The following is a 27,833-nucleotide window of genomic DNA, read 5'->3' as shown; positions in this document are numbered from 1 at the left end:
TTCTTAACCTCTGACCTCTGCCATGGTCTGTGGATACTGCAATCCATCAGATCGTTCAAGCTGAGGCTCCAGTTTGAAATTTTGAACCATGATGCTGTCAGTAGCTTTTGCAGTCTTAATTAGCATTTACCAGTGTGAACCTGGGCATCCGTGACAGTGATGCCTTTACTGAAGGCCTCCTAAGAGCCTCATTATTGTCTTACCTTAATTGGAGGAGTGCTGAGGGAGAGAGAAAAGGAACGAACCAATTTAATTTTCTTTTACCATTGCCCTGTGATATTTCTAAGGAATAGACTTGACTCGTCTTTACCAAATAGGTCTTAGGAGGCCTGGTCACCTTGGTGCTAAAACTTTCAAATAAATCCATTTGGAACTGGGGTCAGTACTAATTGGCTAATGAGGTGCTCCAAAAACCACTGTCTTGACCTGGGGCCAGATCAGTGTCTGAACATGAAGACCTGACTTTGTAGCATTAGAGGGAGAAAGGGCTAGGAGTGGAGTTTAGGAAAAGGCCGTGAGTCTTTTTTTTTTTTTTTTTAAAGATATTCCATCTTCCTGTTTGTTATCATCCCATCCCCACCCCAGCCCCATTTAGTCTGGATTCTTTTGTGCTGTTGCAATACCAAGGAAAGGTGATTTATTTTTTCTAAGTGGAAGGGTGCTTCTTCCCCTGCTAAGAACCAACTTGAGAAACGAAACTGCTCAGTGTTCCCACACTAAAGCCCTATGCAATTAATTGCTAGAGAGTCGTGGTTGGTTCCAGTTCACTGGGTCTTGAACCATCTCCTCAGTGAGTCATTTGACCTGGAAGCAATTCTAACTGTATCTGAAAGGTGACAGAATCAATACACAAGGGCCTCACAGCCATTCTGCCACTCAGAGTCACTTCAGTATGAAGAGTTTGCTTTGTCTCCCTCCCAGGCCAATGTTGTATTTGACATCATTGTTCCGGGACCAGACTAGCCACACATGTGGAAGGTTTGTCAGATGTGCTTCACCTCTTTCTCCTAGATGCTCCTGTGTTCCCTTCAGGCTTGTATAGATGGAGCTAGCACTGTATATTTCCAACTAAGGATCAGGATGCTCTGACAATGAATGTTTGTTAGGATTTCTAATGTATTCATTTGAGGGATCCTAAGTCGGTCTTATATTTAAAAGATTTAGACATTAAACCATATCTTATTGTACATTTTATAGTATAACAAATTGGAGAAAGGTAAGTTTTTTATTGAGAAACAGTTTCTACCAGAGAGATTGTTTGGTCAATATTTATTGTGCAAACATAATCACCTTAGTTCGAAGCCCCCACCCGCCCCCCAAAAATCAGCTTAAAAAGCAGGTGGCCTGGAGTACACTGCAATACCAGAACTATAATCCCAGCACTTGGGAGGCAGAAACAGGAGCATCCCTGGACTCACCAGCCCCAGGTTCAATGAGAGATGCTATTTCAAACTATATGATGGAGAGGAGTCAAGGAGAATAACTGTTCTGGCTTCCAAACATGCACCAACATGTACACACATACATGCATATATATACATATACGTACACATACATGTACATAAATATACACAGAAAAATCCAGCAAAAGTATCATTTGTGTATTCACCACCTATTTTCCAAGAATTGTTCAAATACTTACAATATTTTTATAATTATTTACAAGTGGTTCTTGCCTGACATTCCTTGACTATTCTATTTCATTGTAGAATTTCTTATCAAAATTAAATATGTACATAATTCTGTGAGTACAGAACACTTAAAAAGAATAAAATTCTCTTCCTTCACTTTCCCCAAGCACAGTCCACCACCCACAGATGTGCACTTCCCTATGTCATCTTTTATGGGAAACAAACTTATCCATATTTTAGTGTATCTCCTTCTTTTCCTCCTAACATTTTGGTCCAACTTTGGTAGTTTTCTCAGATTCATCTTTAAATGCTTATTTGAATTTCTCTCTTTGCTACATCATCTAGCAGAGCTGATCCTCTGTGTATTCAGGCACGTTTGTGTTTGGGTGCACACATGTGGCGTCAGAGAATCACTTCAGGGGTCATTGCTCAGGAGCTGTCTAGCATGTGTTTTTGAGGCAGAGCCTCTTACTAACAGACATAGATTCTTGTCCTCTGAACATTCCTTTTGAAGCCTTTCCCATCTCTCTTATAGATGACATGTTGGTGATTTCCTGGAGCATATTTGAATATGTAATACACCCACATAGTTCAAAATATAAACCGTAAAGTAAAATATACCTCCCATGTTTGCCAACAAGCTGTTTATTGTCCATCTCTTGGCCAAAATAGCCATTGTTCTTAGTTATTCTTGTGTTTCTTTATGTACACAGGAGAAAATGTTTGATCCCATGAAACATAATTGAACAAACATTTTGTTTTCCACAGAAAACAATGCAACTCAGGGCTTTTTTTTCTAACAAGCTCATACTGCATGGGGAATATATGTCCGTATTCTTCTCACATATGCGCGATATTTTTTTTAAATTCATGAACCCACCTGATGACTGAGTCAATTTCAAGTTCTTCTCTTACAAATACATCTTTCAGTAAACACATGCCAAACTGATCTCTAGACTATATTCTACCAGTGGAAATTGCTAAGCCAATTTGGATACATTTGCAGTTAAAAATACGTGGACCAGTTGCCCTTTTTTAGAGGTATACTAATCTATACACACAAGAGCCTGATAAGAGACATTTGCCTGAGTACAGTCTTATCAGTAGAGCATGTCACAAGTGAGATGTGGTTTTATTGTGTGTGTTGGCTTCCTGTTCCTACTGAAACAAAGCACCCACAAAATTGGTGATTTGGAGAGACTGGGAGTTAGACTCTCTTGTAGGTAGACAGTTAGAGAGAAGGGCCATGGCTAGCTGATAAAGGTTGTGAGCTTCCGAGATGGCATCTTCTTCCTTACCCTTCTAATCCATATCAAAAGCCTGACAGCTGAAAACAAAGGCCTTTATACACTTCTTTCCACCCAGCAGGCCCTCTGCTGATGACAAATGGGCTAGTTCAAGGCCAAGTCAGGAAGCTTCACATAACAGTTGCTGGCCAATTGATCTTGCTATCTTTCTTCATACTGACAAACTCTAAATTAGGGGAGGGAAGCGTTGGTGTTTAAAGGCTCAGCCACAAGGAAAAGCTGGGATTTCTCAGCTTTCCATGCCCCCTCCCTGCTTTGCACAGGGGCTGTATTTCGTCACCCCCAGTGAAGGCCTTTCAGCTGCTGATTCTCCCAGCTGCAGTCTGCACTGCTTGGAACTTCTCTTCTGCTCCTACCTGTTGCACTCAAGACTTGCCCCTGCCTTTTAATCCTTTAACTGCCAGAGAAAATGAACCCAGACTGTATCAATTTACAGCAGCCTAATTTTATTTCTAGCACTTCTGCAGGCTAGATGTCGACATTGATTTTACACGTGTAAAAGCAATACATTGGCAGGGCTGAACTACTTCTTAAAGGCCCCTCAAAAGGATTCATTTTCTTTTCTTTGCAGTCTTTATGGCGCAAGAGTGGTGAGCTTCATCTTCTGTATCTATCACCCAGAAACTGCCTCCTCTGATCCTTCTCCAGCATTTCTGGCCTGTGGCAGTTACACTGGGCTCGCCCATGTAAAGCAAGATGCCCTTATGTCAGCTAAAAGCAATCTTAATTCCAACTTTAATTCATTTTTTTTGTTGTCTGGCATAACAGCATCAGGGGCTTGGCATTTAGGTCGTGCATGTCTTTGAAGGACTATTATTCTGCCTTTGGAAGTTTGCATTTTTTTCTGTTAATTTGACTTACGTTAAGTTTATTTTCATTTGTTTAAGAAAATTAGATTTTTCCTTATGGTAAAATAACTTCATATTCTTTGGACATTTTCTAAGATTTATTAAGATCCATTTTATATTGGGAACTTGTGCATTATCTCAATACCATTTGAAGTTCACAGTATCACTTCTCGCACACTGGTATTATCCATGTGTATGAGTTTTGGAATTTTGTATGTGTGCACATATGTGGGGTGAATATGTATATGAGGGTACACATGTGCGTATGTACATGCACGTAGAGAAAAAGATCAACCAAGGTTCATCAAGAACCATCCGTCTTGTTATTTGACACACACATTCTCACTGAGACCTAGGACTTACCCAGTAAGCTGGGCTGGCTAGTCAGCGAGTGACCCCAGGGATCCTCCTGCCTCCACGTCCCCAGAACTAAGACTACAAGCTCCACCAAGATGCTCAACTTTTGAGTGGAGTGCTAGAGATTAAATTTATATCCTAAAGCTTACAAGGCAAGCAACTTTACCAACTGAGCTATCCCTCAATCCTAATTTTTGGAAATTTAAAATCTTGTTAGATCTTGGTATATATTTTTTTTTTGTTGTTGTTGTTGTTGTTGTTGTTGTTGTTTTCATTTTTTTAGTAAAATTTAAAAAGGAGTTTTCCCACTCTGATATTAATTTGTTCTTTTTATTTCTAGAACTTCCATGCATTTGTTTGTTACATGCAAAACTTTGATCCTTTCAGAATGTATCTGGTCATAAGTAATGAGATACTGACTTAAATTCATGTTTTTAGTTGGTTAAACAGTTACTTAACAATGTATATGAAATGGCTTCCCTTGTTTTAGATGCCACCTTTAGCATTTAAAGGATGTAGTAGGTCGATATATACATTTCTTATTGTATACCCTTGGTTTCTCCACATATCCCTAAGTATCATGCAAGTAGGAAATCAAATATATATGTACATAATAAAGATAATGAAAATCTAAATTTTCATTCTGAAGAAAACATAAGGAAAATCTAAATTTCTTAACATAATATACACACCTAATAAACATAATGATGCATGCCTATGCGTCACACAGAAAATGGCATTCTTCTCCTAGAGAAAACGTAGAGACTAACAGTGTGAAATAGAAAGTACACAGCAGACTATGCTAAGTGTCATAAAAATAAAGATCATGACCAGACCTCATGCCAAATGAAAATGCAATCATCAGTTGCATCTTGAAGACAATTATTAGTAATTATTACAAGAAAACAAGCACATGTAGTAGAGAGGTAAGTGGCCTAGACAAGAAGTTGTAAACTGAGTAAAGTTGTCTTCTTCAGCTCTTGCACACCTAAGGCCCAAGGAATACTGCAGAAAAGTAGGAAGAAAGACTCTAAGATCTAGAAGACCAGGACATCTGTTATGTGAGATTATGTCTCCTACACATGACAGGGAAACTATACCCATGATACTGCGACAACATGGCTACCCAAACAATAACAATAACAATTAGATAGACAAGCTAACATGAAAGGAGGAAATCTTAGTGGACCTCACTCATAGACAAAGAACTACAAGCAGCCAATGGCATCTGAGGGAGATATAATTAGTCTTCTCATGGATGAGCAATACCGAGTGATCAGCCCTGAAATCATACACATACAAGCAATACTAAATAGCATGTTATATTTATATATTTATGAGTGTGTGTGCGTGTGTGTGTGAGAGAGAGAGAGAGAGACAGAGATAGAGACAGAGAGAGAGACAGAGAGAAAGAGAGAGAATATAACAATAATCAAAGAAAAAGGGGCCATGTTTGAAGAGCAAGTTGGAGAGAGGAAGGGAAAGGCTGGCAGGAGAAGACATGGGAGGGAGTCGAGGGAGAAAAGGAAAAGAGGAAATATTGTAATTATATTCTAATTAAAATTAAAACCTATTAAGGAAAAAAATTTCCCCTCTTGGTTCATGGTCTCCGTGGAGCTCTATTGCCTCAGAGTAATATTTCTGAGGCATTTAATATATGTAAACCAAGATGTAATGAGAATAAAGTGTATTGAAACTTATTTTAGAAGTTGTCTGTGATGATCAACTGCGTTTGGGAAAGAGGTCGAAGTTCAGACGTTCAGACCAGCTGCTCCCTGGGGCTTTCCAAAGACAGAAAAGGAACAGTATTTAGAATATGCCATTTATCCGAGAGTGCCCCACCCTCCACACTTAAAGGTAATTTCCATTGCAAATATTGCAAATATTCTACCTACTATTATGTACATACAATGTCTAACCAAGCCAGGTAGCACATGTTTGTAACCCCAGCATTCATGGGAAATGCTGAGTTCAAAGCTAGCCTCAGCTGCATAGCAAGACTAGGTGCCAAAACCTACGGACTAACTATAAATAAATTTCAGTTTTTCCTATGTGAATCATCAGGAATGTTTAAATGCAAGTATTATACATTTAAGGGAGAAAATTTCTCCTTATTAATTTTATATTGCCATGAAGATACTTGGGATGGCAAAAAAAAAAAAAGTATAGTGGTTGTTATACAAATAAGTATGAGATGAGACATGAAATTTTGTCCAATTCCTGTTATAAAGCTTTCAAGAAACTAACACTTCACATCACACAGGGTACAGCTATGTATTTGCCAATGTGCTTCTGTTATGTGACTCACTCCTTTGAAGGTAGCACTGCATTGTGCTTATTATCATCACTGGCACTTGGCACCTGTTAGACACTCAGCAATGCTAAGTGAGTAAATTTATGAATGCATAAGCACTCTGGAAGCTTTTGATGTGTGGCTTTTGATGGTAAGTGATAAATTATGTCAGTCTTGGTCTCTCTTTCTAGTCCCTGTTATTTCAGTTCTGCTGAGTGTACAGCAAAAGTGACTGATGACATTTGAGACACCTAAACAAGTGTTCTTTTCTTTTCTTCCATTCTGTGTATCAAAGCTCCATTCAACCCAAATAAAGGAGCAGACAGCATTGTGAAGTTTGACACTTTCGGAGACGGGATGGGAAGATACAACGTGTTCAACTTCCAGCATATAGGAGGAAAGTATTCTTACTTGAAGGTTGGCCACTGGTCAGAAACCTTATCTCTGGATGTGGACTCTATCCACTGGTCCCGGAACACAGTCCCCACATCCCAGTGCAGTGATCCCTGTGCCCCCAATGAGATGAAAAACATGCAGCCAGGGGATGTTTGCTGCTGGATCTGCATCCCTTGTGAGCCTTACGAATACTTGGCTGATGAGTTCACCTGCATGGATTGTGGGCCTGGCCAGTGGCCCACTGCAGACCTATCTGGATGCTTCAACCTTCCAGAGGATTACATCAAATGGGAAGATGCCTGGGCAATAGGCCCAGTCACCATTGCCTGCCTGGGTTTTATGTGTACATGCATAGTTATAACTGTTTTTGTCAAGCACAACAACACACCCTTGGTCAAAGCATCAGGCCGAGAACTCTGCTACATCCTGTTGTTTGGAGTTAGCCTGTCCTATTGCATGACATTTTTCTTCATTGCCAAACCATCTCCTGTCATCTGTGCGTTGCGCCGGCTTGGGCTTGGGACCTCCTTTGCCATCTGTTACTCAGCTCTACTGACCAAGACAAACTGCATCGCTCGCATCTTTGATGGGGTCAAGAATGGCGCTCAGAGGCCAAAATTCATCAGCCCGAGTTCTCAGGTTTTTATCTGCCTGGGTTTGATACTGGTGCAAATTGTGATGGTGTCCGTGTGGCTTATCCTGGAGGCTCCGGGCACCAGAAGACATACCCTTCCAGAGAAGCGAGAAACAGTCATCCTAAAATGCAATGTCAAAGATTCCAGCATGTTGATCTCTCTGACCTATGATGTAGTCCTGGTGATCCTATGCACTGTGTACGCCTTCAAAACGAGGAAGTGTCCTGAAAACTTCAATGAAGCCAAGTTCATTGGCTTCACCATGTATACCACCTGCATCATCTGGTTGGCATTCCTCCCTATATTTTATGTGACATCGAGTGACTACAGAGTAAGTCTTTGAATGCTTTCTTCTTCTTAATTTGACTTTCTTCTTTCCTTTGTTCTTGTCACTTGTCAGTGTTTGGTTGGATAGAAGCTAGAGTAGGCTCCTTTTATTTCTTTTCAAGGATGAATCAAATAATTACAAATGCCATAATTAACCTCAATATGATGTGAGAAAATTAATTCTCCATGCTTTAAGACACTTAATAAGTGCTTAATTTGCTCAGAGTGCTGCTCCGGGCACAGAAGGGAAGATAGATATAACTGATGGGTCATTCAAGTAGTTTATAATCTAGTGAGAAATAAAATATAATACCTACACATAAAAACATCTTAATTAAATTTAAAAGGCAATTGACAAGAGAATGAGACTTAATCACTAAAACCCCAATGAGCACACTTGAAATTAGACACAAGAGGGTGTCTACAATAGATGAATCTATAAATTAAAGCACCATTGCAACATTAACTTAAGATCGGTATCAAGATCTGAACCTTTTATCCATACTCCATTACTTCCCTATCATGGATTAAAATATAATCTGCTGTGTTTTCTAAGCCTTGTTACATATACAAATATACTGTGCCCAACTATGTGCTGATGAACAGCTAAAGACTTTTATTGTATATGTAGGAGTAACCTAATTAGGTCATTATTTATAGTGTTATATGCAGTTCAAATTTATGGACTTCCATATAACTACCATCTCTTATGGTGGAAATATCATCACTCCATCATAATTTCCCAAGTTGTTGAGCCATTCATAAGTCATTTTACTTTAATAACTCTAACAGTAGTAGCCTTACTGAGTAATAAGATTTTTTCCCTTTTTTCTGGCAATTGGTTTTTATTATCATCTCTGTCTTCTAGGTCATCATAGATCACAGTTGTCCACAGGCCTGTTTTCTTGTTGTAGCATGAGTTCAGAAAAATGAAGTACTCCATAGGTAAAAACAGTCCCCGAGTCTTCTGTTTACCAGTAACTACAACATTGCCCAAAATCTAGGAACTTGAATCTCAAAAGGAAGGCACAGCAAATCCCAGATCTTAGAAAGTGGAAAAACAACTAAACAAACAAGCAAAAACCTTCAAGATGTCTATGGCAGATCATGCTATTGTTAATAGCAAGATTGCATTCTTGAGAATATAAAAAATATATTTATTTGTTCTCCCCATAAAAAAGTATGTGAGCTTATAAATTTGATTTGTCACTCTATAATATTTTCACATTTCAATATATTATATATACACATATATGCACCATGATTAACCTGAATATGATATGAGAGAAGTAATTATTTTTTCAAATATATATAATATGTTTAATATATATATCTTCAACCAACTAAAATAATGTTCTGAAGGATAAAAGTCCTAAAGTATGGTGTGGAGAGCCTGACAAAGGCTGTTGTCTTTAATTCACATTATTCACAAACACACGTCTGAAACCTATGTACTGTGTACAGTAATAATCAGCACAAATTAGGAATGTAAGTTCAATGTTAGGATAATGCTCAGATTCCTTTTAATGCTCAATATTGTAAGACGACCTGTAAAAACTTAAAAATCTTTAAAAGAGGTACTATCCTGATTTGATAAGTAAAAATCAAAGCCAAAAACTGTGAAGCACAAAAGGGTTTGAGCAGTCAGGGTTTTAGAATAAAATGGAGAAGCGCTGTTAATATTTTTAGAGGCCCTAACGCCAAGTATTGTCCTTATATACACACTCACCCCATGGATCAGCATGGACAACTGAATTTTTTTAATGTTACCCTATCATCCCTTGTGAACCTGCTTTAAAGTATTGGGAATGAAAGTGAGTTGCAATGGTAATCATGCTGCCCTAGACATCTGATCTTCTGCTTCTCATCCTCAGAAGAGCTGCCTGCTCATTAAAGTAAAGTAAAAAATGTTCCCAAAAGTAAACACAAATAACATTATAAAATTTTGATCTTGTAGAAGTTAACATTTATTGCTCATGCCCCAACAACTGAACTTTTCCTTTTGTATGATAAAAATACAGCAAAGCACTAACTAGATAGACTTGGTTGAAGACACTAGAACTTTCCTTACACTGTGGAAATCATAAGATAAATAGAGCAATGGTGAGAGGAGATGGCAGAGTTCAGCTGTAGACTTCTGACAAAGGTCAAATACAATAAGATCCAAATGTTCTCATGTTGGGAATCTTGGAATTTTAAACATATATATCAAATTTTAAATTATTTTAGGAATAATTGTCACCCTCATTTTTTGCAAGTGACTATTGCGGAAGGTTTCCTGTCAAGTGAGAAGCAGCAAAGCTTCCAAACTCTATAAGGCAGACAGACCACAAGAACCAATACTCTTATGCAGAAATGTGTTAGGGTAGAAAGGTATAGACAGCTGCAGTTCAATACATAAAGATAAGAGATATTTGATGTGAGAGATTGGCTGGGAAGCTAAATCATGTAGGACATTATATAGCATAGCAATGAATTTAATTTTTTATTTTCTATGGGAAAGGAAACAATTGGAAGACTTTTAGGTGAATGAAATCATGGTCTCACATTGTAATAGAAGAAGCAGAGACAAGAGCACCGAGCCTGGCTAGACTATTTGGCTAGGCTGTGGTAGCTGCAGCTGAATGTTATCACTTGGAAGGGTTAGATATAGAGATAGAATCTGTCAAGAAGTCTGAAAGGCTTTTATACTATATTTGCAGTCTATCAAAATAACCTGCCACAGTGCCAGGACAAGGAAGAGCACGTGTGACTATTGCTTCAGACACAACGGACTTTGTCACTCACAACCACAGCAGCAACTGTAATATCACCATCTGCATGGGAACCTCAGGTCTCTGTTTCTAGAAAACAATGGGAAGTAGACTCAGGGGTACCTGAATGTGCCCTGATTAAGACAGGCCCAACTTTCCTGACTTGACTGAATACACCAGAGCACTGCTTTGTCACAGATTCCATTGCTAGTTTAATTATTGGTATTGTGCTCATTACAAGTTTTAGCATTGCTTCTGACTTCAAAAATACAGCATTAAAATATAATTTCTCTTAATTATTGAGTTGTCAGTGTTCCCTTAAATTTACATCTGAAACAAGTGCCTTGCCCTTAGCTCAGCTTTACCTCCTTGGTAAAAAGCTGGATAAGAGGGTGATTTGTGTACCAGCATGACATACAAATTAGAATTTCTCCCCTCTCCTGAGTTCCCCAGCATACTGCATCTGGTGCACAGAGACTTCTACCATCCTCAAGTATGGAAAGCACTTGACTCTAGACTTCAGAGTGTTTCTGCTAAGGCAGCTAAAATCATGGTGGAACATGAGGTGGAACCACGTAATATGGGGAGATGGTGAAGCTCTACAGCAAGAAGCAAGACACATTTGCTTCCAGAAGCCACTTGGGGCTCAACCTAAGATCTATTGGTTTTTTTCACTCAAATGCTCCAGCTGGCCAAGCCTGGCGGTACATGCCTGTAATCCTAGCACTGGGGAGACTGAGGCGGTATGATTGTCAGGTCTAGACAGCCTAATCTACATAGTGACACCCTGAATAAAGAAGAAAGAAACCAATACTGTAGCTTTTCAGTTGGTGCCTTTTCTCTCCCAGCAGCGTGCAGAGCACCTTCAAGAATTATAAAAACTAGCCAGCAGTAATCAAGCTTCTAGCTCAGTTCTAGTTTGACCTCTCCATGTCCTGTCTTCAGCAACAGGGTCTTATCATCAAGTTCCGGTGAGGGACCAAGAGCAATAACATTAGATTGTATTGTTATTTTTGATGCCTCCCTGACCAGCAACTCAAAGGGAGGAAGGGACCCCAATCTGTCCCTGAGATTTTGGTTTCATAACCTATAGCTTTGAGGAGCATTCTCTCCCACATAGGATATCTCCATTCAGATTTAAGGCCCACTCCATAAGAGGTACTCATGCCTGGTACTATTAACCTTGCCAAGAATCCATGGCTGGGACAATCATAGGTCTGCAAGGTAAATTCATTACTATTATTTTGCCAAATGGACATAGTATCAACCTATCATCCAAGCACTTATATTTATATCTATGTACTAGTGTAGCTCTCAAACCTCATCAGAGACTGCTTTTTTTAATGATCAATAGTAAATACAGATTCTCACAACTGGGCAAAGCGGAGAGCATAAGTAACAATGACGTGCTGGGGTCTACATAGGACATCTATCACACACACACACACACACACACACACACACACACACACACACACACACACACACGCATGTGCACAGCTCAAAAAATATTGTTGAAGAGAGGAAGAAAATAAAAGCCAGAGTTTGAGGAATACTGTAGCAAAACACGGTCTGGCCATGACCCAAGTGGTGCAGCCATGAACTCACTGCTGCTGTGGGTGTCAGCACATAACCCACACAAGACTGAGTCCATCCCTGTTTCATCAGGCATGGGAGAGGGGCTCATGGGGTTCCACCGCTCCCAGTGGGACTGTTGACAGTTCATGGAGGCTGAGGGAAGACTGTTGCTTTCTTCAGTGGTGTAGCCTCTGAAAGGTTGTTCATATGAGCAAATAGTCTTCCACCCATGCTCAAGCAGGCAGCTCAATCTGAACTAAGTGGGTCACACACAAAGATAGGAAAGCAGGGATGGGACCTGTGTCAAGGTGCAGTAGAAGAGGGGGGGTAAATGAGACAAGGAACATGTGGTAAAAAGAACAGAAACACATTATGTACATGCATTAAACTGATAAAGAATAAAAATAAATATTTTTTAAAGAAAAAAGGAAAGAATGTGCCTAATTCAGGAAAGTGCACAAAGGCACACGAGTGCCCATCTTGGGTAGCCTAGAGGTTTTCTGTCCAGAGAAAGGTATTCAAGTAGACAAAAGCTCCTTTTTGTGCTCAAATTCCACTGCAAAAACTAAAATCTTTTATTTTCATCTTGAAAAGTCACCTTAAAGGGATGAGCCTTGAGAGAGTCCACTATGGCTTTCTTTCTGTAGCAAATACCAAGTGCCCTGAACCCACAAGTACCAAGCATCCTGAACACACAAGTACCAAGTGCCCTGAACCCGCAAGTACCAAGTGTGTTCTCAGCTTCTCAAAAAAAATCAAAGTTCAGATGACTCACCTGCTTTTTTGCTTTCTCTGAAGGTCCTTCTTCTGCTGATTATTGAGGCTCAAATCTCATAACTCTATGTGAAAGGAATTAGAACTTGCTGCCCAATCAGAGCAAATTTAATATTGTTTTTAGTACCAAATGGTATTGAACACTGCTGTGGAGAAAAGCACCCTATCCCATCTCAGAAAAAGATGGAGAAACAGTGGGAGCACAGGACTAGCTGCTCTCTTGCAACCCTTTTCCTGCAACACAGCATTCAATCCCATCTACAGACCCTCCCACTTCATAGGCAACAAGTAGAGCAGAATCTGAGTATGCCAGGTGGGCCATACAGCTTTGACAACATGTTTGCTATTTATTTTTACAGAGTTGCTTTGGCCCTTGAGACCCCATGTTTCCCCTCTTAAGCCATGTATCAGCTGGAACTCCATCCTTACTGCCAAACCTGCCAGAGACTGCAATTTATGAGATTTCATTCTACTTATCAGATAACAAGTTATCCTGCTAGCTTCATTGCTGCTGACAAAAAAAGCTAAAAAAGACTTTGTGATTGGCATCGATAGCAATAGTCCGACTGTGAGCATCCATAGAAGTCTCTGAGCCTCACTTCTCACACAGGGGGATGCCGGCCTCTTGTACTAGGAGTAGACTAGTAGTTCTAAGTTCTTTATGTGAATAGCCATGAAAAGGGAGTTCAGAACCAAGGTAATTAGAGCCTTTGTTTACAAAACATGTAGAAACATGAGACCTACACAGAATTAGCTTCCAACATAAGTTGTTATTGGATTGGATGAGTGGGTTTAAGGAAGTAGAAAGTTCAAAGATGACTCACATGGTTTTTAAATATTTGTATTGCTCAGATTGAAACATTTAGGAAAGGAGATCAAGCTCGGGTTATGTGTACTTCCTTTATTCCTATTAAATAAACATATTGTGTGATAGGGACAGTTGAATATGGAAATCTGGAAGCATATAGAACAGGTCTGAGCTAATAGATACCTGGATAGAAGCAATATATGCAGTATCTAAATCATGAGAACGTAATGAAGAAGGGGAGATATTAAAAACCCAAGGTCTAACACACTCCAGACCTTAAAGTTCAGCTGGAAGAGATCAGAAACAGTCACCCAGTCTAGCAAAGGATATGTCTAGCAAGGCAAAATAAGAAAATGATTACTGATGTCAAATGTTGCTGTGAATTTGAAGATAAAGTCAGGGCCCTAGGAAATTTAAATGGAACAGAGAGTTATAGGTAAACACAAACTTTTAATCGTGTGACTTACTAAAGGATCTAGACAAATGAACTCTGAACGAGCCAAGTTTATTGATAACAACCATCCACGATCTAGTCCTTTAATCACTGAATATTTATGTTTTCCTATTTAAGATTCCGGCTTCGCTGGTTCTGCATAAATATCGTTATACAAATACAACGCAAACAAGAAAGTCTATGTGAAGTCTTGGCAAGCAGTCAGGAGCAACCCACACAAATGATGCTTGCTTTGAAATCCTAAACAATGTTTTCATGAATATCCCAAACACAGAAGAGCCAATATAATTAGCACATAGACTTAGCTATGAAAAGAACAGTTACAGTGATTCTGGTTTTCTAACTTGGACTTGCCTCTGTGTTCTCTTTAGTTGACTACAGGATGGAATTTACAGCTGAACACTCATTAGGCAACTTTTCTTATAGGTGCAGACGACAACAATGTGCATCTCCGTGAGCTTGAGTGGTTTCGTGGTCTTGGGCTGTTTGTTTGCCCCCAAGGTACACATTGTCCTGTTCCAACCGCAGAAGAACGTGGTTACACACAGACTTCACCTCAACAGGTTCAGTGTCAGCGGAACTGCGACCACATACTCTCAGTGTAAGTATCCCTAAATGGCACCACTTGAGGAGCCAGGGCAGCAGGGCCCAACAAAGCATGCCTGTCCCCCAACAGATTCCCGGATGAGCATTAATAAGTTCTATTAAGTTAGAATGTGTATCAGGCTGAACTGTGGGCTAAGGTTACAGTACAGAAGAGCTCATATGTCTGTTTGGGCACCAGATGGAGACTATAAAGTAAGAGAGACATCCAACCCATTAATTTAACTAAGCTTTTGACCAGTTTGTGTAGTCATGGGATGCGCCTTCTAATCTTCTTGCAGTAAGTAGTCCCCTAGGATGCCGTAGGAGAGTCCTGAGTTGCCCTCTGCCTCACTTTACTCAGTGACTAGGGGGACGCACATGGTCAAAGGTGCAAGGGAGCAGACGATCAGAGGAAAGGCTACTGGTTAATAGCACCCATTTTCAAAAGTTGAAGCAGTTCTGTTAACATGGGGAGGCTAAGGGTGTGGAGAATCCTCTCAATAAGGGCACTTGTTTAGTCCCTTTGTATTTAACCATGGTAAAATCCAACTAGCATCCCATGGCAGGATTTTGGAAAGTGCTAGACCTTCCTGATTCAGCAACACAGTGGTTTCTAGTTGAAAGCAGCTGAGAGGCCTATTGAGCAGGATTCTAGATCACCATTCTCTCCCTTACTGGCCAGTGACTGAAACACTGTCATTCCAAAACACATGATTCAGTCTTTTTGAGGTCTCTGAAGCAGGCAGCTTTTTAAACCATTTTCAGTTAATTTGCAGTACAAAGTAGGAGAATTTCAGAGACTGAGTATGAGAGAGAAGGGACTGGAGCCACCAGGGAGGGAGACCTTGGAGTGACAGAGACAAACGACTGCTTCAAAATTTTGCCTCCAGTCAATTAGAAAGGATACTTAAAAATAGCTCAGCACCACAGGTTGACAAGTGCTTTAGCTACTGAGTTTCTCCAACAAAGTACAGAATGTAAGAGGGCAACCTTTCCCATCAGAGGGAAGGCTGACACAGCAGGAGCACACATGTGTTCTGAGATGCACCGCATGACCCATAGCTCTTCAGCCCTGAGCTGCTATGACACAGGAATCCACACATTTTCTACTAAATTCTCCAGTTACACAATAGTGAAGGAAAAATCTATAAAATGGAGAAACATGCTCATTTCTTAACTAAACAAAATTTCTATAGCTAGCTAGTTCAGACAGCTAAAAAACTGGCAATAAAAATAATGTCATCCACAGAAACTATCACTTTCTTCCAGTGGGCATTATGTTAAATGCAGTGTGTATGTGTGTGTGTGTGTGTGCGTGTTTATTTAATGTTCACAATTTTTGAAACAAAGAAACGTGAAGAAGGCCCTATGTTTTTAAAAGGCCTGAATCAGAACTTAGCATTAGTACTTCTGATGTCAAGCCAGTACACCTAACTGCCGTACCATGCTACCTCTCCAAGAAAGCATACCACAGTTACTCATCTAGGTGCTTAATGACTTCACCCAGAAAACAACATGGCACTCACCCTAGTCTGAATAGAACAAGTTTCCTCTATCTGCTGACAGCTCAAAGCTCCTGGCTTTGATTGGAACAACAACATAGTCCTTAAGTCATAACAGATACCTTTAAGTCAGACCTCAGTAGCTCAGAAGTACTCGCATGTTCTAATACATGTGATAGAGATTATTAAATTCCTGGGGAAAAAAAACCTGCACTCTTTACCTGTCCAAATCTCTCTTCAAAAATTGGAAACTATCCATTTACCCAAAAATTTTGGGCTGGAACTATTACTGGACCCACTATTGCTCTGTAAGATAATCGGACAACTGTCAAATTAGAGCTTTAGGGTAGATGTCTACTCAATGTAACATATTTGGAATATTTCCAGAGCTCATGAGGCTTTGTTATTTTCCAAGAACTACAACTCCCAGCATTCCACTAGGGCAGGGCCCCAACCCTATAAAGCTTTGTGTCTAAGGCAGTGTTTTGATACTATAAAAGGTTTAACCAACAAATGGGTCATGAGATTCATTGGGATGTTTCAAAAAGAAAAGAAGTACAAAAATCTTAGAATGTGTTATGAGAAAAAAAGACACACGTAAGCGTAAGTAGCATGTTCACATGAAAAGGTAGATCTCACAACTCAAGAGTAATGATTCAGAGTTAATGAACATGTTCACTGATTTGTTAGATCCACTTTTTCATGTGAACATGCTACTGACCTACTGTCATATAAGAATTTAAGGACAGGCCCACCTCGCCTGCTCCCTCTCTCTCACCTATCTCTTCCCTCTTTCCTCTCCTCATCTCTTACCTCTCTTCTCTCTGTCTCTGCCTCTGTCTCTTTCTGGGGTTTATATTTTTTAATCATTAAAACCTCTCTTTTCAACCTTTAGTTATTTATTTTTACACAAGAAGCATCACAGCCCAAATGGTTTAAAGCAATTCTTTTATCACCTCCCATAGCTCTGTGAATCAGGAATTCAGCCAAGGCCTTGGGTGGGCAGTTCATCTGCTTCATAACACCTTACTTGGCATCCTCCTGTGGTGTTCCTGTTAAGACTGCGTTGATCTGGAGGAAGCATCCTAGTCTCACACCTATGCTCAGCACCATGGTAGGAAGACACCCCACGTGGCTTTCAGAAAGCATGCTCCATAAAAGCACCAGCAAAGCCCAGCCAGCTGGGAAACCCGCACAGAATATCCTCCTGGGCTTTGTCTACTCAAGGATAGGACACTACCTACCCATAGTCAAGGGAAGGGACTAAACCAACTCCCAAGGAACCTGTGGTTGCTTTTATTATGCTGTACTTTCCAAACCCTCAATGACCTCAGTGTGGCACTCTTTCCTGGGATTTTAGTGACTTCAAGGTCACATTAATTCCCACTTAGTCCTTTGCTGAGACAGGGGCAGATACAACACATTACTTTTCAGTCCGGGTCAGCTTGTTCCCAGACACTAAGGTCATAAATAACAGGAAACTATCTATTTATATAAAGTTACTATAAACATAGAAAAGCGTGGTTCTCAGAAGTCAGCATGAAAGAAAGGGTATGGTTAAAGACTTTTGGGGGAACTGATCGCTAAGAAATATTCTGTATATTGTTATGTGCAAAAGAACACTTCCCTTTCTATCTGCTTTATTATATGCAGTGGAAGTTAGAACAAAAATTGACTTAACTCTTCCCTCCTTAATTATACCCACAGGCTACGAGCTCCCAATTGTAGATAAATAATCTATTTGAAGTAGAGGTCTCCTGGCTTCACCCACAGATATTCTGATTCTGTGATCTGGGGCAAAGACAAAATCTGGTTTGTAACAGAAATCATACCTTTTCAATGGAGGTGATGCAGGAAGAAGCTTCTGAGAATGCAACAGTAAGCATACTTGTTGGCTTCGTTTCATAGCAGGCAGTTCAGGAAGAGCTTGCCTCATGAGCTTCAGAGTGGAGGGCAACCCTGGTTTCAAACAGTGGCATTCCGCCATGCTTTCTTCCTGATACCACTGACCATGCAGCTGTGTTTCCTAGGATACCACTGGCCACGTACTTACCCAGCTGTTTCCTAGCCTCTCTCTAGAACTCTCCAAGGAAGTCATTTTGAGATCAGCATCACCTGGATACTTATAAAGATGGCTCCTCCCAGGGGAAATATAACTTAGACATCTTGACATCCTAAGCTCATCTTTGCAATGCTGCTCCCCATACCCACTCACTTAAGCACATATCCTATACAGCGAGATGAAAAAGAGGTCAGTCCTTATTCTGTTCTGCTTAGAAGCAAAGAGGATTCTTAGAGCTGCTTCCCAAAGACAGCAAATTAAGACAATATGCTGGGCATGTAAGTGGAACTACATACTGTTAAAGGAGACACACTAGAAATACGCATGAGTTTATGCAGCACAAAACCCTTCGGGAGCTATATGGGTCAGACTGCCAGCAGTAAAAATGGCTTAGGATCAGCATAGATCAGCATAGAGTGAGGCATGAAGTGTGCCCTATAGTCTTACAGAGCTATTAAGCACTCACACTTGGTCCTATGGGGAAGTATACCTCTTTCTCAAAATGGTCATTTACATGTATAAATGTCATTATTGTTACAACTGGCCAAGAGGCTTCTGGTAGTGATGCCCAGATCTTGGTCTAGGAGGACCTCTAGCCAGATGGAAATTAGTTTCCTCTGTCTAAATGTAGACTGACATCTATTTGAATTGGGTGCACTTTGTTTATTTTGCCTGCAAGCAAAATAAACTTACCTGTCTTAGTGGTATGGTGATGTGTAAACTGCCCCACTAATAGAAACTAGTTTTTATTACAAAGTAGTTTTACATTAAAAGTGAGGTAAATAGTATAAAAACCTCAAGTAAACAATCTTCCGGTGACACAGCCTAAATTTCTGCAGAGTGGCAACAAGAGAAAGCAAGCATATAAGAACAACATCTTGTGTGCACTAATGAATGGTTAAAGCCTTTGGCAGTACTAATGAGCAGAGCACAAACCACTGTTGAAATTTGAATGCAACTTTATAAGCTGAAATATATCAAATAATGCCCAAGTTCCTTCTCTGCATTGCAACTCCAGAAAAATAATGGTACTATATGCCTACACTGTAGATTCAAAAAAGTCTCACAGTGGCTCTGTGTAACCGCCTGGACAGACAAATCAGCGCGTTCACATTATTGGCCATACACACTGAGCTGACATCCTCACCACAGGCAGAAGTCTATTGTGAGCATGAATCAGTGGAGAATGTCTGAGGAGCCTAGAGCATTTGGAAAGTTAAGCTGCCTGCTTGAAGGCAAAACAAACAAAGTGCACCCAATTCAAATAGATGTCAATTTATATTTCCCTTTGAAGAGTCCACAGCAGTCTGAGAATTTCATTCCAGGCTTCCACATCTGCCTTCAGTGAGAATGGGAGAATTGTCTCCAGTGGACACAAGCAAACCTACAAGTACTGCAGGCTTGCACCTCTTCCTCCTCTGTATAATGTTGCCATTGACTGGAGCGGGAAAGTTACTAAGGATCATTGATTGTAATAATCACTCTTGCAGATGAGAGAAGTAGGGCCCACCCCATCTCATAGATGCTTTAAGGAATTTGGCAAATAAAGTCATAAATCAAGCTCTCTAAAGACGTTTGATGACTCTCCTGGCCTCTACCATGGCTCAGTTGAAAGAAAAAAAGTATATTCTGATAATATGGTAGGCCATCTGAAAAATGAATGGTTTAAAAGTTTCTTTCAGCTCCACACTCAGCGGCAACTTATTCCAGTATCCTAGTCACAGCTCCTTCTCAATGCCAGCTCATGTCCAGAAGTCCAACACCATAACCACATCCATTGTAGACTGTAGGTCTCCACAGCACCACAGTACACAGAGACAAAGCATGTTAGTCCAGAGGGGAGACCCAAAATGTTCCCAGAAAATGTAACTGGATAAAGACAAATAAAGGAATACCATTAGTAGTGACTAGATGTTTGTGGCAAAGGTGTGCTTTCTCTCAGTAAGTGGTCCTTTTTAAAAGCAAGGATTTTGAATTAAATTACATCATATTTTCCCCCTTCCTGTGTTGAATCTTTGAACAGGAAGCAATACAGAAAGCATTCCTGAGCTAGAGTTCAACGTTATGTTAAAATTATTTATAATCAAACACAGTTCATGTAACCCCAGAGTTATTAGATGTCTGTATGAACATTGCACATGTTCAAAATTACATGAACATGCTAACTTTAAAGAAAAACTAAGATCATTGTCAGGCATTGTCTACAGTTTTTTTAAATGATGAGTATCTTAGAACAAAACAAGCAAAAGACCAATTTGCTTTACTAATGTATCTTCCCTATTTCTATTTCACTTTAAAGTAAATTATCTGGACTATTCCTAAATGGGGATATTTGTGTGCCCACAGAGCAAGAAAAGTGTCTCAAGTGGGAAACAGTGATGGGTGTGGAGAACTTCCACCTCACCTCGGATGATTGCTGAAGGAGGGTCCTCAGACCAGAGAAATGTGAAAATGGTGCACAAACAATCCTTAGTTCATTCACTGAAGAAGGATTTTTGAGCCTAGGAATCACCTCTGGGGAATGGGGCCATGGTGAAACAAATTCTACACTCAGGGACTTGTCATGCTAACGGGCCAGAGAAGAAACTTAACCGCACTGATAAGAGATCATGAAACAGGTGTTGGTGAGAAATGTAAAAACTTCCATGGGGGACTGAGAAATTGCATCTGGCATATCAGGCACATAGGGGATAGAGACGTGATCATTGTGTGTAGCATAGCTAAGGATGGCCTCTTTGTTTAGGCCGCATTTTGCACAAAGACAAGAAGGAAACAATGAAAGAAAGTCATCCTGATATCTGAAAGAAAGACACTGAAGGTATGGTAACAGTAAGTGGAAAGGCCCTAGCTTGGGTGGGGCAGCCCCAACCCCGCCCCCCGCAGGTGTTATCAGTTAGTAAATTCATGTCTCGTTACAGGTGTGGGACAAAGAAGTTTATGGTGTGGGATGAAGACGTCTATTATTGAGAGAAAGGAGAGAAGATATAGTCTGAGTGAGCCATGAGAGAGACAGAGAATCAGAGCAATGAGCAGAGGGGGAGGAAGGAGGCCTCCCTTAGAGAGTGTGAAAAAGAGGGGTACAAGAGTAAGCAGCTAGGGAGCACACAGTGAAGGGCCCATCTTTTTATAGTCTGGCATACACCTGGAGGCAGGTGATGATGTCAGAGGTTGCTAGGCAGCCTAGAGGCAGATCAGATGGGCTAGCAGGCTAGCAGTTGGGCCTGTGAGCTAACAGGGGTTACCAAAGAAGCCATGGTAACTAGAAGAAAATGCCTAAGGTCACTGTGAGAATGTTTGCTTTTCTACTGAAAGAAATAGGACTGACTACTCTAAGTCTTGTCATAGGTGTGGCATGTGATGACCTTCCAAGCCCCACTGTGTCCACATGAGTAGACAGCCAGCCACACAGGGAGCAGACAGGTCACGGAGACTGCTGCATTGTCCAGAGGCTGCTGGCTCAGACCAGGCTGATAGCAATGGAAACTAATGAAATATTTAGATGTTACATGCAACTTGAATGTGACGTTAACAAGATTAGTTCCAGCAGACAGAACATATGTCTGACAGAGTCCCTTAGAATTTAATACTTGCAGCTTCAGAATCTGATCTCTAGGCGTAGTAGCACACCCCCTCCCCTCACATTAATGGTCTCTCAAGGTGAGTGAGCTTCTGATCCCTGAATGAACTTGAATCCACACTTTGATAGGGGGAAAAAAGAAAGAAAACAGTGCTGGGAAACTCAGAGGTGGATAAGAAGAATGCCGAATTAAGTTTTTAAAAAATTACTGAGTTCAGGATCCCTTGCATTTACCTAGCTATTACTAAATATCCATTTCCGTACTTGCGGAGGGAAAAGCAATGAAAGGATATGACTGAAAAACTAAATGATGAGAGTAGAGTGAGGTAGGTCATTTAAAGGCAAATGAAATCTCTGCTCATATGGGAATTAAACTGTATCACAAGTAACAACAAAAAAAATGTACATAGCTTTTCTCTCTGCCTCAACTCTCAGTATGAAGAAGCCGTAGCTTCTGTAGAGGTACAAATCTCACTTGGGAAATATATCTTTAATTGCACCTCAATTGATATTAATAGTTTTAGATCAATATTTGAATTAGCAAAAGTACATACATTCTGAGAACTCAGTCTAGAATTACCCCCAATGTCTTAACAATGAACACTCTGCCTCTCCTCCCCCCACCCCCATTGAAATCTCCACAATAGCAAGACTGCAATTCTGGCGTCTAGTGGCACGTCTTGATCACCGAATGAAAAGGGGGTGAGTAAAATTGAGAGGATGAGTAAGAAAATAGATTAATGTCTAAGGAGGAGGACAAAGAGGCATACATACAGCTGATAAAAACTGAGTTCCATGACTATTTAATAAATATATAAACAAGCCGATATCCCAGGAAAGATTATTTGAGGGCACCAGGAATAAGAGCTCTGAATGAGTGAAAGCAAACAGGAATGTCTGCTCTGCTGAAATGCCTGTTTTCTCTCAAGCATGATGCGCTACAGGGTTTGTTCAGACTTTGGTGCTCAGGAGCCAGTCTTTTAGTTACCTAACAGGATTGGCATCCAGAAGAATGTACTCACTATGTGTAGCATTGACCAACAGCCCTATTACATGAAAGAGTCATTGTTTTCTCCCACTCCTGTCCAGCCTATATGTGACTAGTGGAAAGGCAGTGGACTTCACGTAGGAGACAAAACTGCCACATGGCTGCTTTGATCAATGCTGCACCATGTCTGTGAAGTATAATGCGTCTTTTGATGGGTGTTAATTGTCCTTTTGTGATCAATAGTGAAACCTGCAAGGTCTCTTCCAGCTATTCCCAGTTTTCACTTTAAGTGGCAAAAAAAAAAAAAAAAAAAAAAAAAAAAGTACCACTGTTGCCTAGAGCAGCCAACAGCTGCCATTTATCCCAAGTTCCCAGAAAACCTAGGAAAAGCCTGCATGCTAATTACAGAAAGAACGATTATAGAAATCTGCTTAGCCATGCTTCAGAAAATGGGCTGCACTCACACCATAAAAAAAACTCAAGAGAAATTCTTCAGAACAATAGCAAAGGCTAACCAAAAGAACACACACACACACACACACACACACACACACACACACACACACACACACGGACAGCATTTTGCCTTTCCACATATTTTACTACCCTGGGAAATAACAGATGGGTTAATATGGGAAGCACATGTAAAATATTTATGAAACAAAGTAATTGAAATGGTAAACTCATAAAACAATAATTTCTCCTACTATATTCAGCTTCATATGCAAAAAGTGAGATTTTTTTTTACATAATAAGATGCAATGGCCAAAGCTACAGAGAAACAGTAAGAGAGAAGCAGAAGGATTCAAAGTAAAGGGGAATGGAGAGATGGCTCAGTGGTTAAGAGCACTGTCTGCTCTTCCAAAGGACCCAGGTTCAATTCCCAGCACCGGCATGGCAGCTCACACCTGTAACTCCAGTTCCAAAGGATCTGATGTCTTCACACTAATGAACATAAAATAAAAGGATTCAAAGTAGAGATATACCTTCAACACACTAAGAAGCATCTGAGGGAACTTCCTGCAGAGATAGTGTAGTTATAGGCATTTCAGCTGTTGCTATTTTGTGAGATCTTGAGTTTGTATTTTTTTCCTCACAGAGTTTAAAATATTCTGGCGCAGGGTGTTTCCTTTGGTGTCCCCATGGAGCAGAGCCACCACTCAGAGTGCTCTGTGAACTCCCCTAATGATGTCCATGGGGTACAGGGTAGAAGGCTCTCTGAAGCCACGCCATTAGCTGTCTTTGCAGCCACTACATCTCCTACCTAGTCAAATACAACCAGTTGATAAGAAATTGGAATCCAGGAAGCAAGACTAACATAAGAGTATAGTTCCAGGAACAGAGTTCCAGCACATTCCACAGCAGATTGGGCATGTCAGAACACTGGTACGGAATGGCCTCAAGAAAGGCATAGAGAGGGTCTGTCTGAGACAAGCCAAGGTAGACAGAGTTGTCAGCATGTCAGACCTTTTTTATCCTTGACTTATCCCCCATGATCTATCATTCCTCTTCAAGCTCTGAAGTCTACAAAGACATAATAAAACTTGATCCTAGAGAAGATAAAGGGATTAGTTGAAATGCCGAAGGTAAGAGCTATCCAGAGCTCTCACCTTGAACCATTGCTCTTTGCAAGGGTAACTGGTGGTGGTCATTACCTCCGTGAGACATGACAAGTAGAAAAGTCTACCTGTCCTAACAAGGCTGCCTAGAGACCTCTGTGCCACCTCCTTAAAATGTCCACTGTCCTCTTTTATTCTTAGAAATGTAGGTATTTATATCATCTCTCAGGAAATATTTATAGGTCTCTTCATGGGATATATTGGAGATTCATAACAAAACAAATAAATACAGCTCCTATGCTTTTCTGATCAATAGTGAAGAAGAGGGGGAAGGCCTGAGTTTTAAAACTAGTTGATATGACAGGAGTTAGTTTGGGTTAGGTTGGCTGATGACCATCTTTTTAAGGAGGGCATATTCCAGCTGTAGGTGACACAAAGGAGCCATGTGATGATCAGAGAGAATGTTCCTGGTAGAAGCCATAGCTACGCCAAAGCCATCATGTTATGAAACATAATTCCTATTTGGAGAACAAAGCAAATAGGGGAGAAAAATATGTGGGATGCATAAAAAAAAATTCAGAAAGATAGGCACAGTCCAATTATTTGGGATTTCAAACCCAAGTGAAAGCACAAGTGGAAGCCACTGGAAGAGTCTAAATAGGTGGCTCGTGTTTTCAAGTGCAGCTGCCTCTCAGTATCTAGGGAATTGGCTTCAGAATATCCACCTCATAAATTACTAAGCCTGCAGGTGCTCGTGCCCTTTTTATAAGATGTCATACTTTCACATAACCTATGCACATCTCCAGTGAACTACAGATTCTCTCTAGATGTCTTATCACAGTGTGGGTGCTGTATAAACAGTCATTACACTGTGCTATCTGGGGAAAGCACGAAACATTCTGAACATGCTCAGAATGCATTTTTTCCCCCTGGATATTCTCAGCCTATGGTTGAGTCTGCGAATGTGGAACCCCAGGTATGGAGAGCTGACTGCAGCCTTACTGCCATGTATAAAACATATGACCGGGAGAAACACAAGGAGCATCTATCAGTCATGTCAGTCTCTAGGTTCAGATAATTAACTAGTAGTGGCTTGTCCAGGGAAGGAGAGGCACAGGAGGTAGGAGATAGATATGTAGCTAGCACTAAGTGGACTTGATGATAGGTTACCATGGGAAAAGGAACAAAAAGAAAAAGAAGAAGAAGAAGAAGAAGAAGAAGAAGAAGAAGAAGAAGAAGAAGAAGAAGGAGAAGAAGAAGAAAAAGAAGGAGGAGGAGGAGGAGGAGGAAGAGGAGGAGGAGGAGAAGGAGAAGAAGAAGAAGAAGAAGAAGAAGAAGAAGAAGAAGAAGAAGAAGAAGAAGAAGAAGAAGAAAAGGAAAAGCAACCCAGCATGAATTTTAGACTTCCTGTTTAGGTTAGAAGGCATGGCCATTTAATGAGGAAAGGAAGGCTAAGTGGGGAAATGGCTACACCAAATGAAGAGTTCTTTGGACACTAACTTTGAAATGACTCTTAGACATCCCCATGAACCTGCCAAGCAGGCAACTGGATATAGGACTCTCAGAAAGAGAGATCACTCTGCTTCCAACAATCTGTTCTAAACTTCATTACCTTCTCTTACTTTATCAACTTTTGCTGATTCCAGGATTTCACAAAGCATATGAAAATAACTGCAGAAAAATTAAATTACTGAAGGCCCTAGTCACACTTGCAATCATTATTGTGACCACTTTCCATCAAGTTTTGCCAGGCATATACTATGCTATTATCTTAACAGTAGAAACTTTAGGAAATATATCAAATGCCACCCCTTCCCTCAAAGATTTATAGTAATTTTGGAAAGAAAATTGAATGTAGTGACATATGCAGGTAGGCAAATTCTGAGGCAGGAGGACCATGAATTTGAAGCCAGCCAAGGATCTGAATGAAAATATTTAAAAGGAAAAATATCTACCAAAGACTTAGCTTGTCACATGACTTCAGTCATTTCCCTTCATAGACCTCAAATATGTTCTCACATGCCTACCCAAATTATTGATTTGAAAAACTTTAGCTTGGCTACCAGTGGACCTGCTACAAGATGTCAGTGCCCTGAATATGGTGAGTGATCCCTTAGAATGCTGTATAAGCTCCTATCTCACTATTAGTTACTCCTTTGCATTTAGAGAAATTGATATATGAAAAGCAATATATGGGTCAAAAATATATCTGCTATCAGACTTGAACACTTCAGAATGAAATTAGCTCACATGTCTTTAAGGAATAGAAAGATGTTTTATTAATTATAAGCAGGCTATGTTCTGGTGTCCCAGTTCGTGTCATGATAATATATGTTAGTATAGATGGAGAGACAGTAAAGGTGATATAAGTTCACTTTAACCTATTCTATTGACTATATGGTTTCATCCCAAGGAAGAGTGAGACTCCTGCTTATATCCTCATTTAGTGAAAAGACATCAGGGGACATGTATATATATATATATATATATATATATATATATATTCATACATATATACAGATATACATATATTAATAGGTAGAAACTGCACTTGAGAAAAATGGGTAAAACAGGAGTAAATATACATTACTATATTATACAAGCATTATGGCAGTGTGGCCACCGCTGTCATTAACAAAGGTACCTTGTCTTCATTTCAAGAATTGTTATGGAGCCAAAGCTCTCAGCACTCACACTTGCCAGCATCCTCACAGTGACTATGCAATACAAACAGTGAAATCAGACCAGTTTTCAAAGGTGGTTGAGTTCATACAGGACTCCTGGGGCCAAAGAAAAGTCATTTCTGATCAAAGAACAAAACTAATTGTTGTTATTGAATGTGGGAAATCATTTAATCACCCATAAGAAAATTATAGGGTGGAGCCCTTCAGTTTATTCAGTTTATTGTAACCGTTTTATAGATTATTAAGGTCTAATTTTTAACCCACAAGAGATTTCTTTCAGCAAATATTGTGCTTATAAATCCCTTTTCCACAAACTATGGTGCCCCATATTTGACCACATCCCCTGGATGGGGAGGCCTGGTAGCACTTAGAGGAAGGATAGCAGGCTATCAAGAAGAGACTTGATACCCTATGAGCATTTACAGGGGGAGGAAGTCCCCCTCAGTCACAGTCATAGGGGAAGGGAGTAAGGGGAAAATGGAAGGGAGGGAGGAATGGGAATATACAAGGGATGGGCTAACAATTGAGATGTAATATGAATAAATTAATAATATATATTATAAATAAATAAATAAATAAATCCCTTTTCCAAGAAGCATGGCAGGAATGTAAGCACGTTCTGGGAAACAAACTAATGACCAGAAATCTTTTCAGTTAATTAAATTTATTCAAGTTACATCTCAGCTTTTATCTCCTCATTTGTATCTTCGCATTC

General features: G+C 40.1%; 1 protein-coding gene across 1 annotated transcript in view; it reads left to right on the top strand.

Moving 5' to 3' along the window:
- Positions 1 to 27,833, top strand: part of Grm3 (glutamate metabotropic receptor 3) — a 213,018-nt gene that overhangs the window by 184,076 nt on the left and 1,109 nt on the right. Inside the window, exons 4-5 of the mRNA XM_051152070.1 lie at positions 6,732 to 7,798; positions 14,588 to 14,762. Of these exons, the coding sequence (XP_051008027.1) occupies positions 6,732 to 7,798; positions 14,588 to 14,762 (1,242 nt within the window). The remainder of the gene's footprint in view (positions 1 to 6,731; positions 7,799 to 14,587; positions 14,763 to 27,833) is intronic.

Source organism: Acomys russatus, chromosome 10 (assembly GCF_903995435.1).
Source record: "Acomys russatus chromosome 10, mAcoRus1.1, whole genome shotgun sequence".
Taxonomy (NCBI): domain Eukaryota; kingdom Metazoa; phylum Chordata; class Mammalia; order Rodentia; family Muridae; genus Acomys; species Acomys russatus.
Note: the sequence above shows the minus strand (reverse complement) of the source record. Positions and strands in the feature narration are given on the sequence as shown.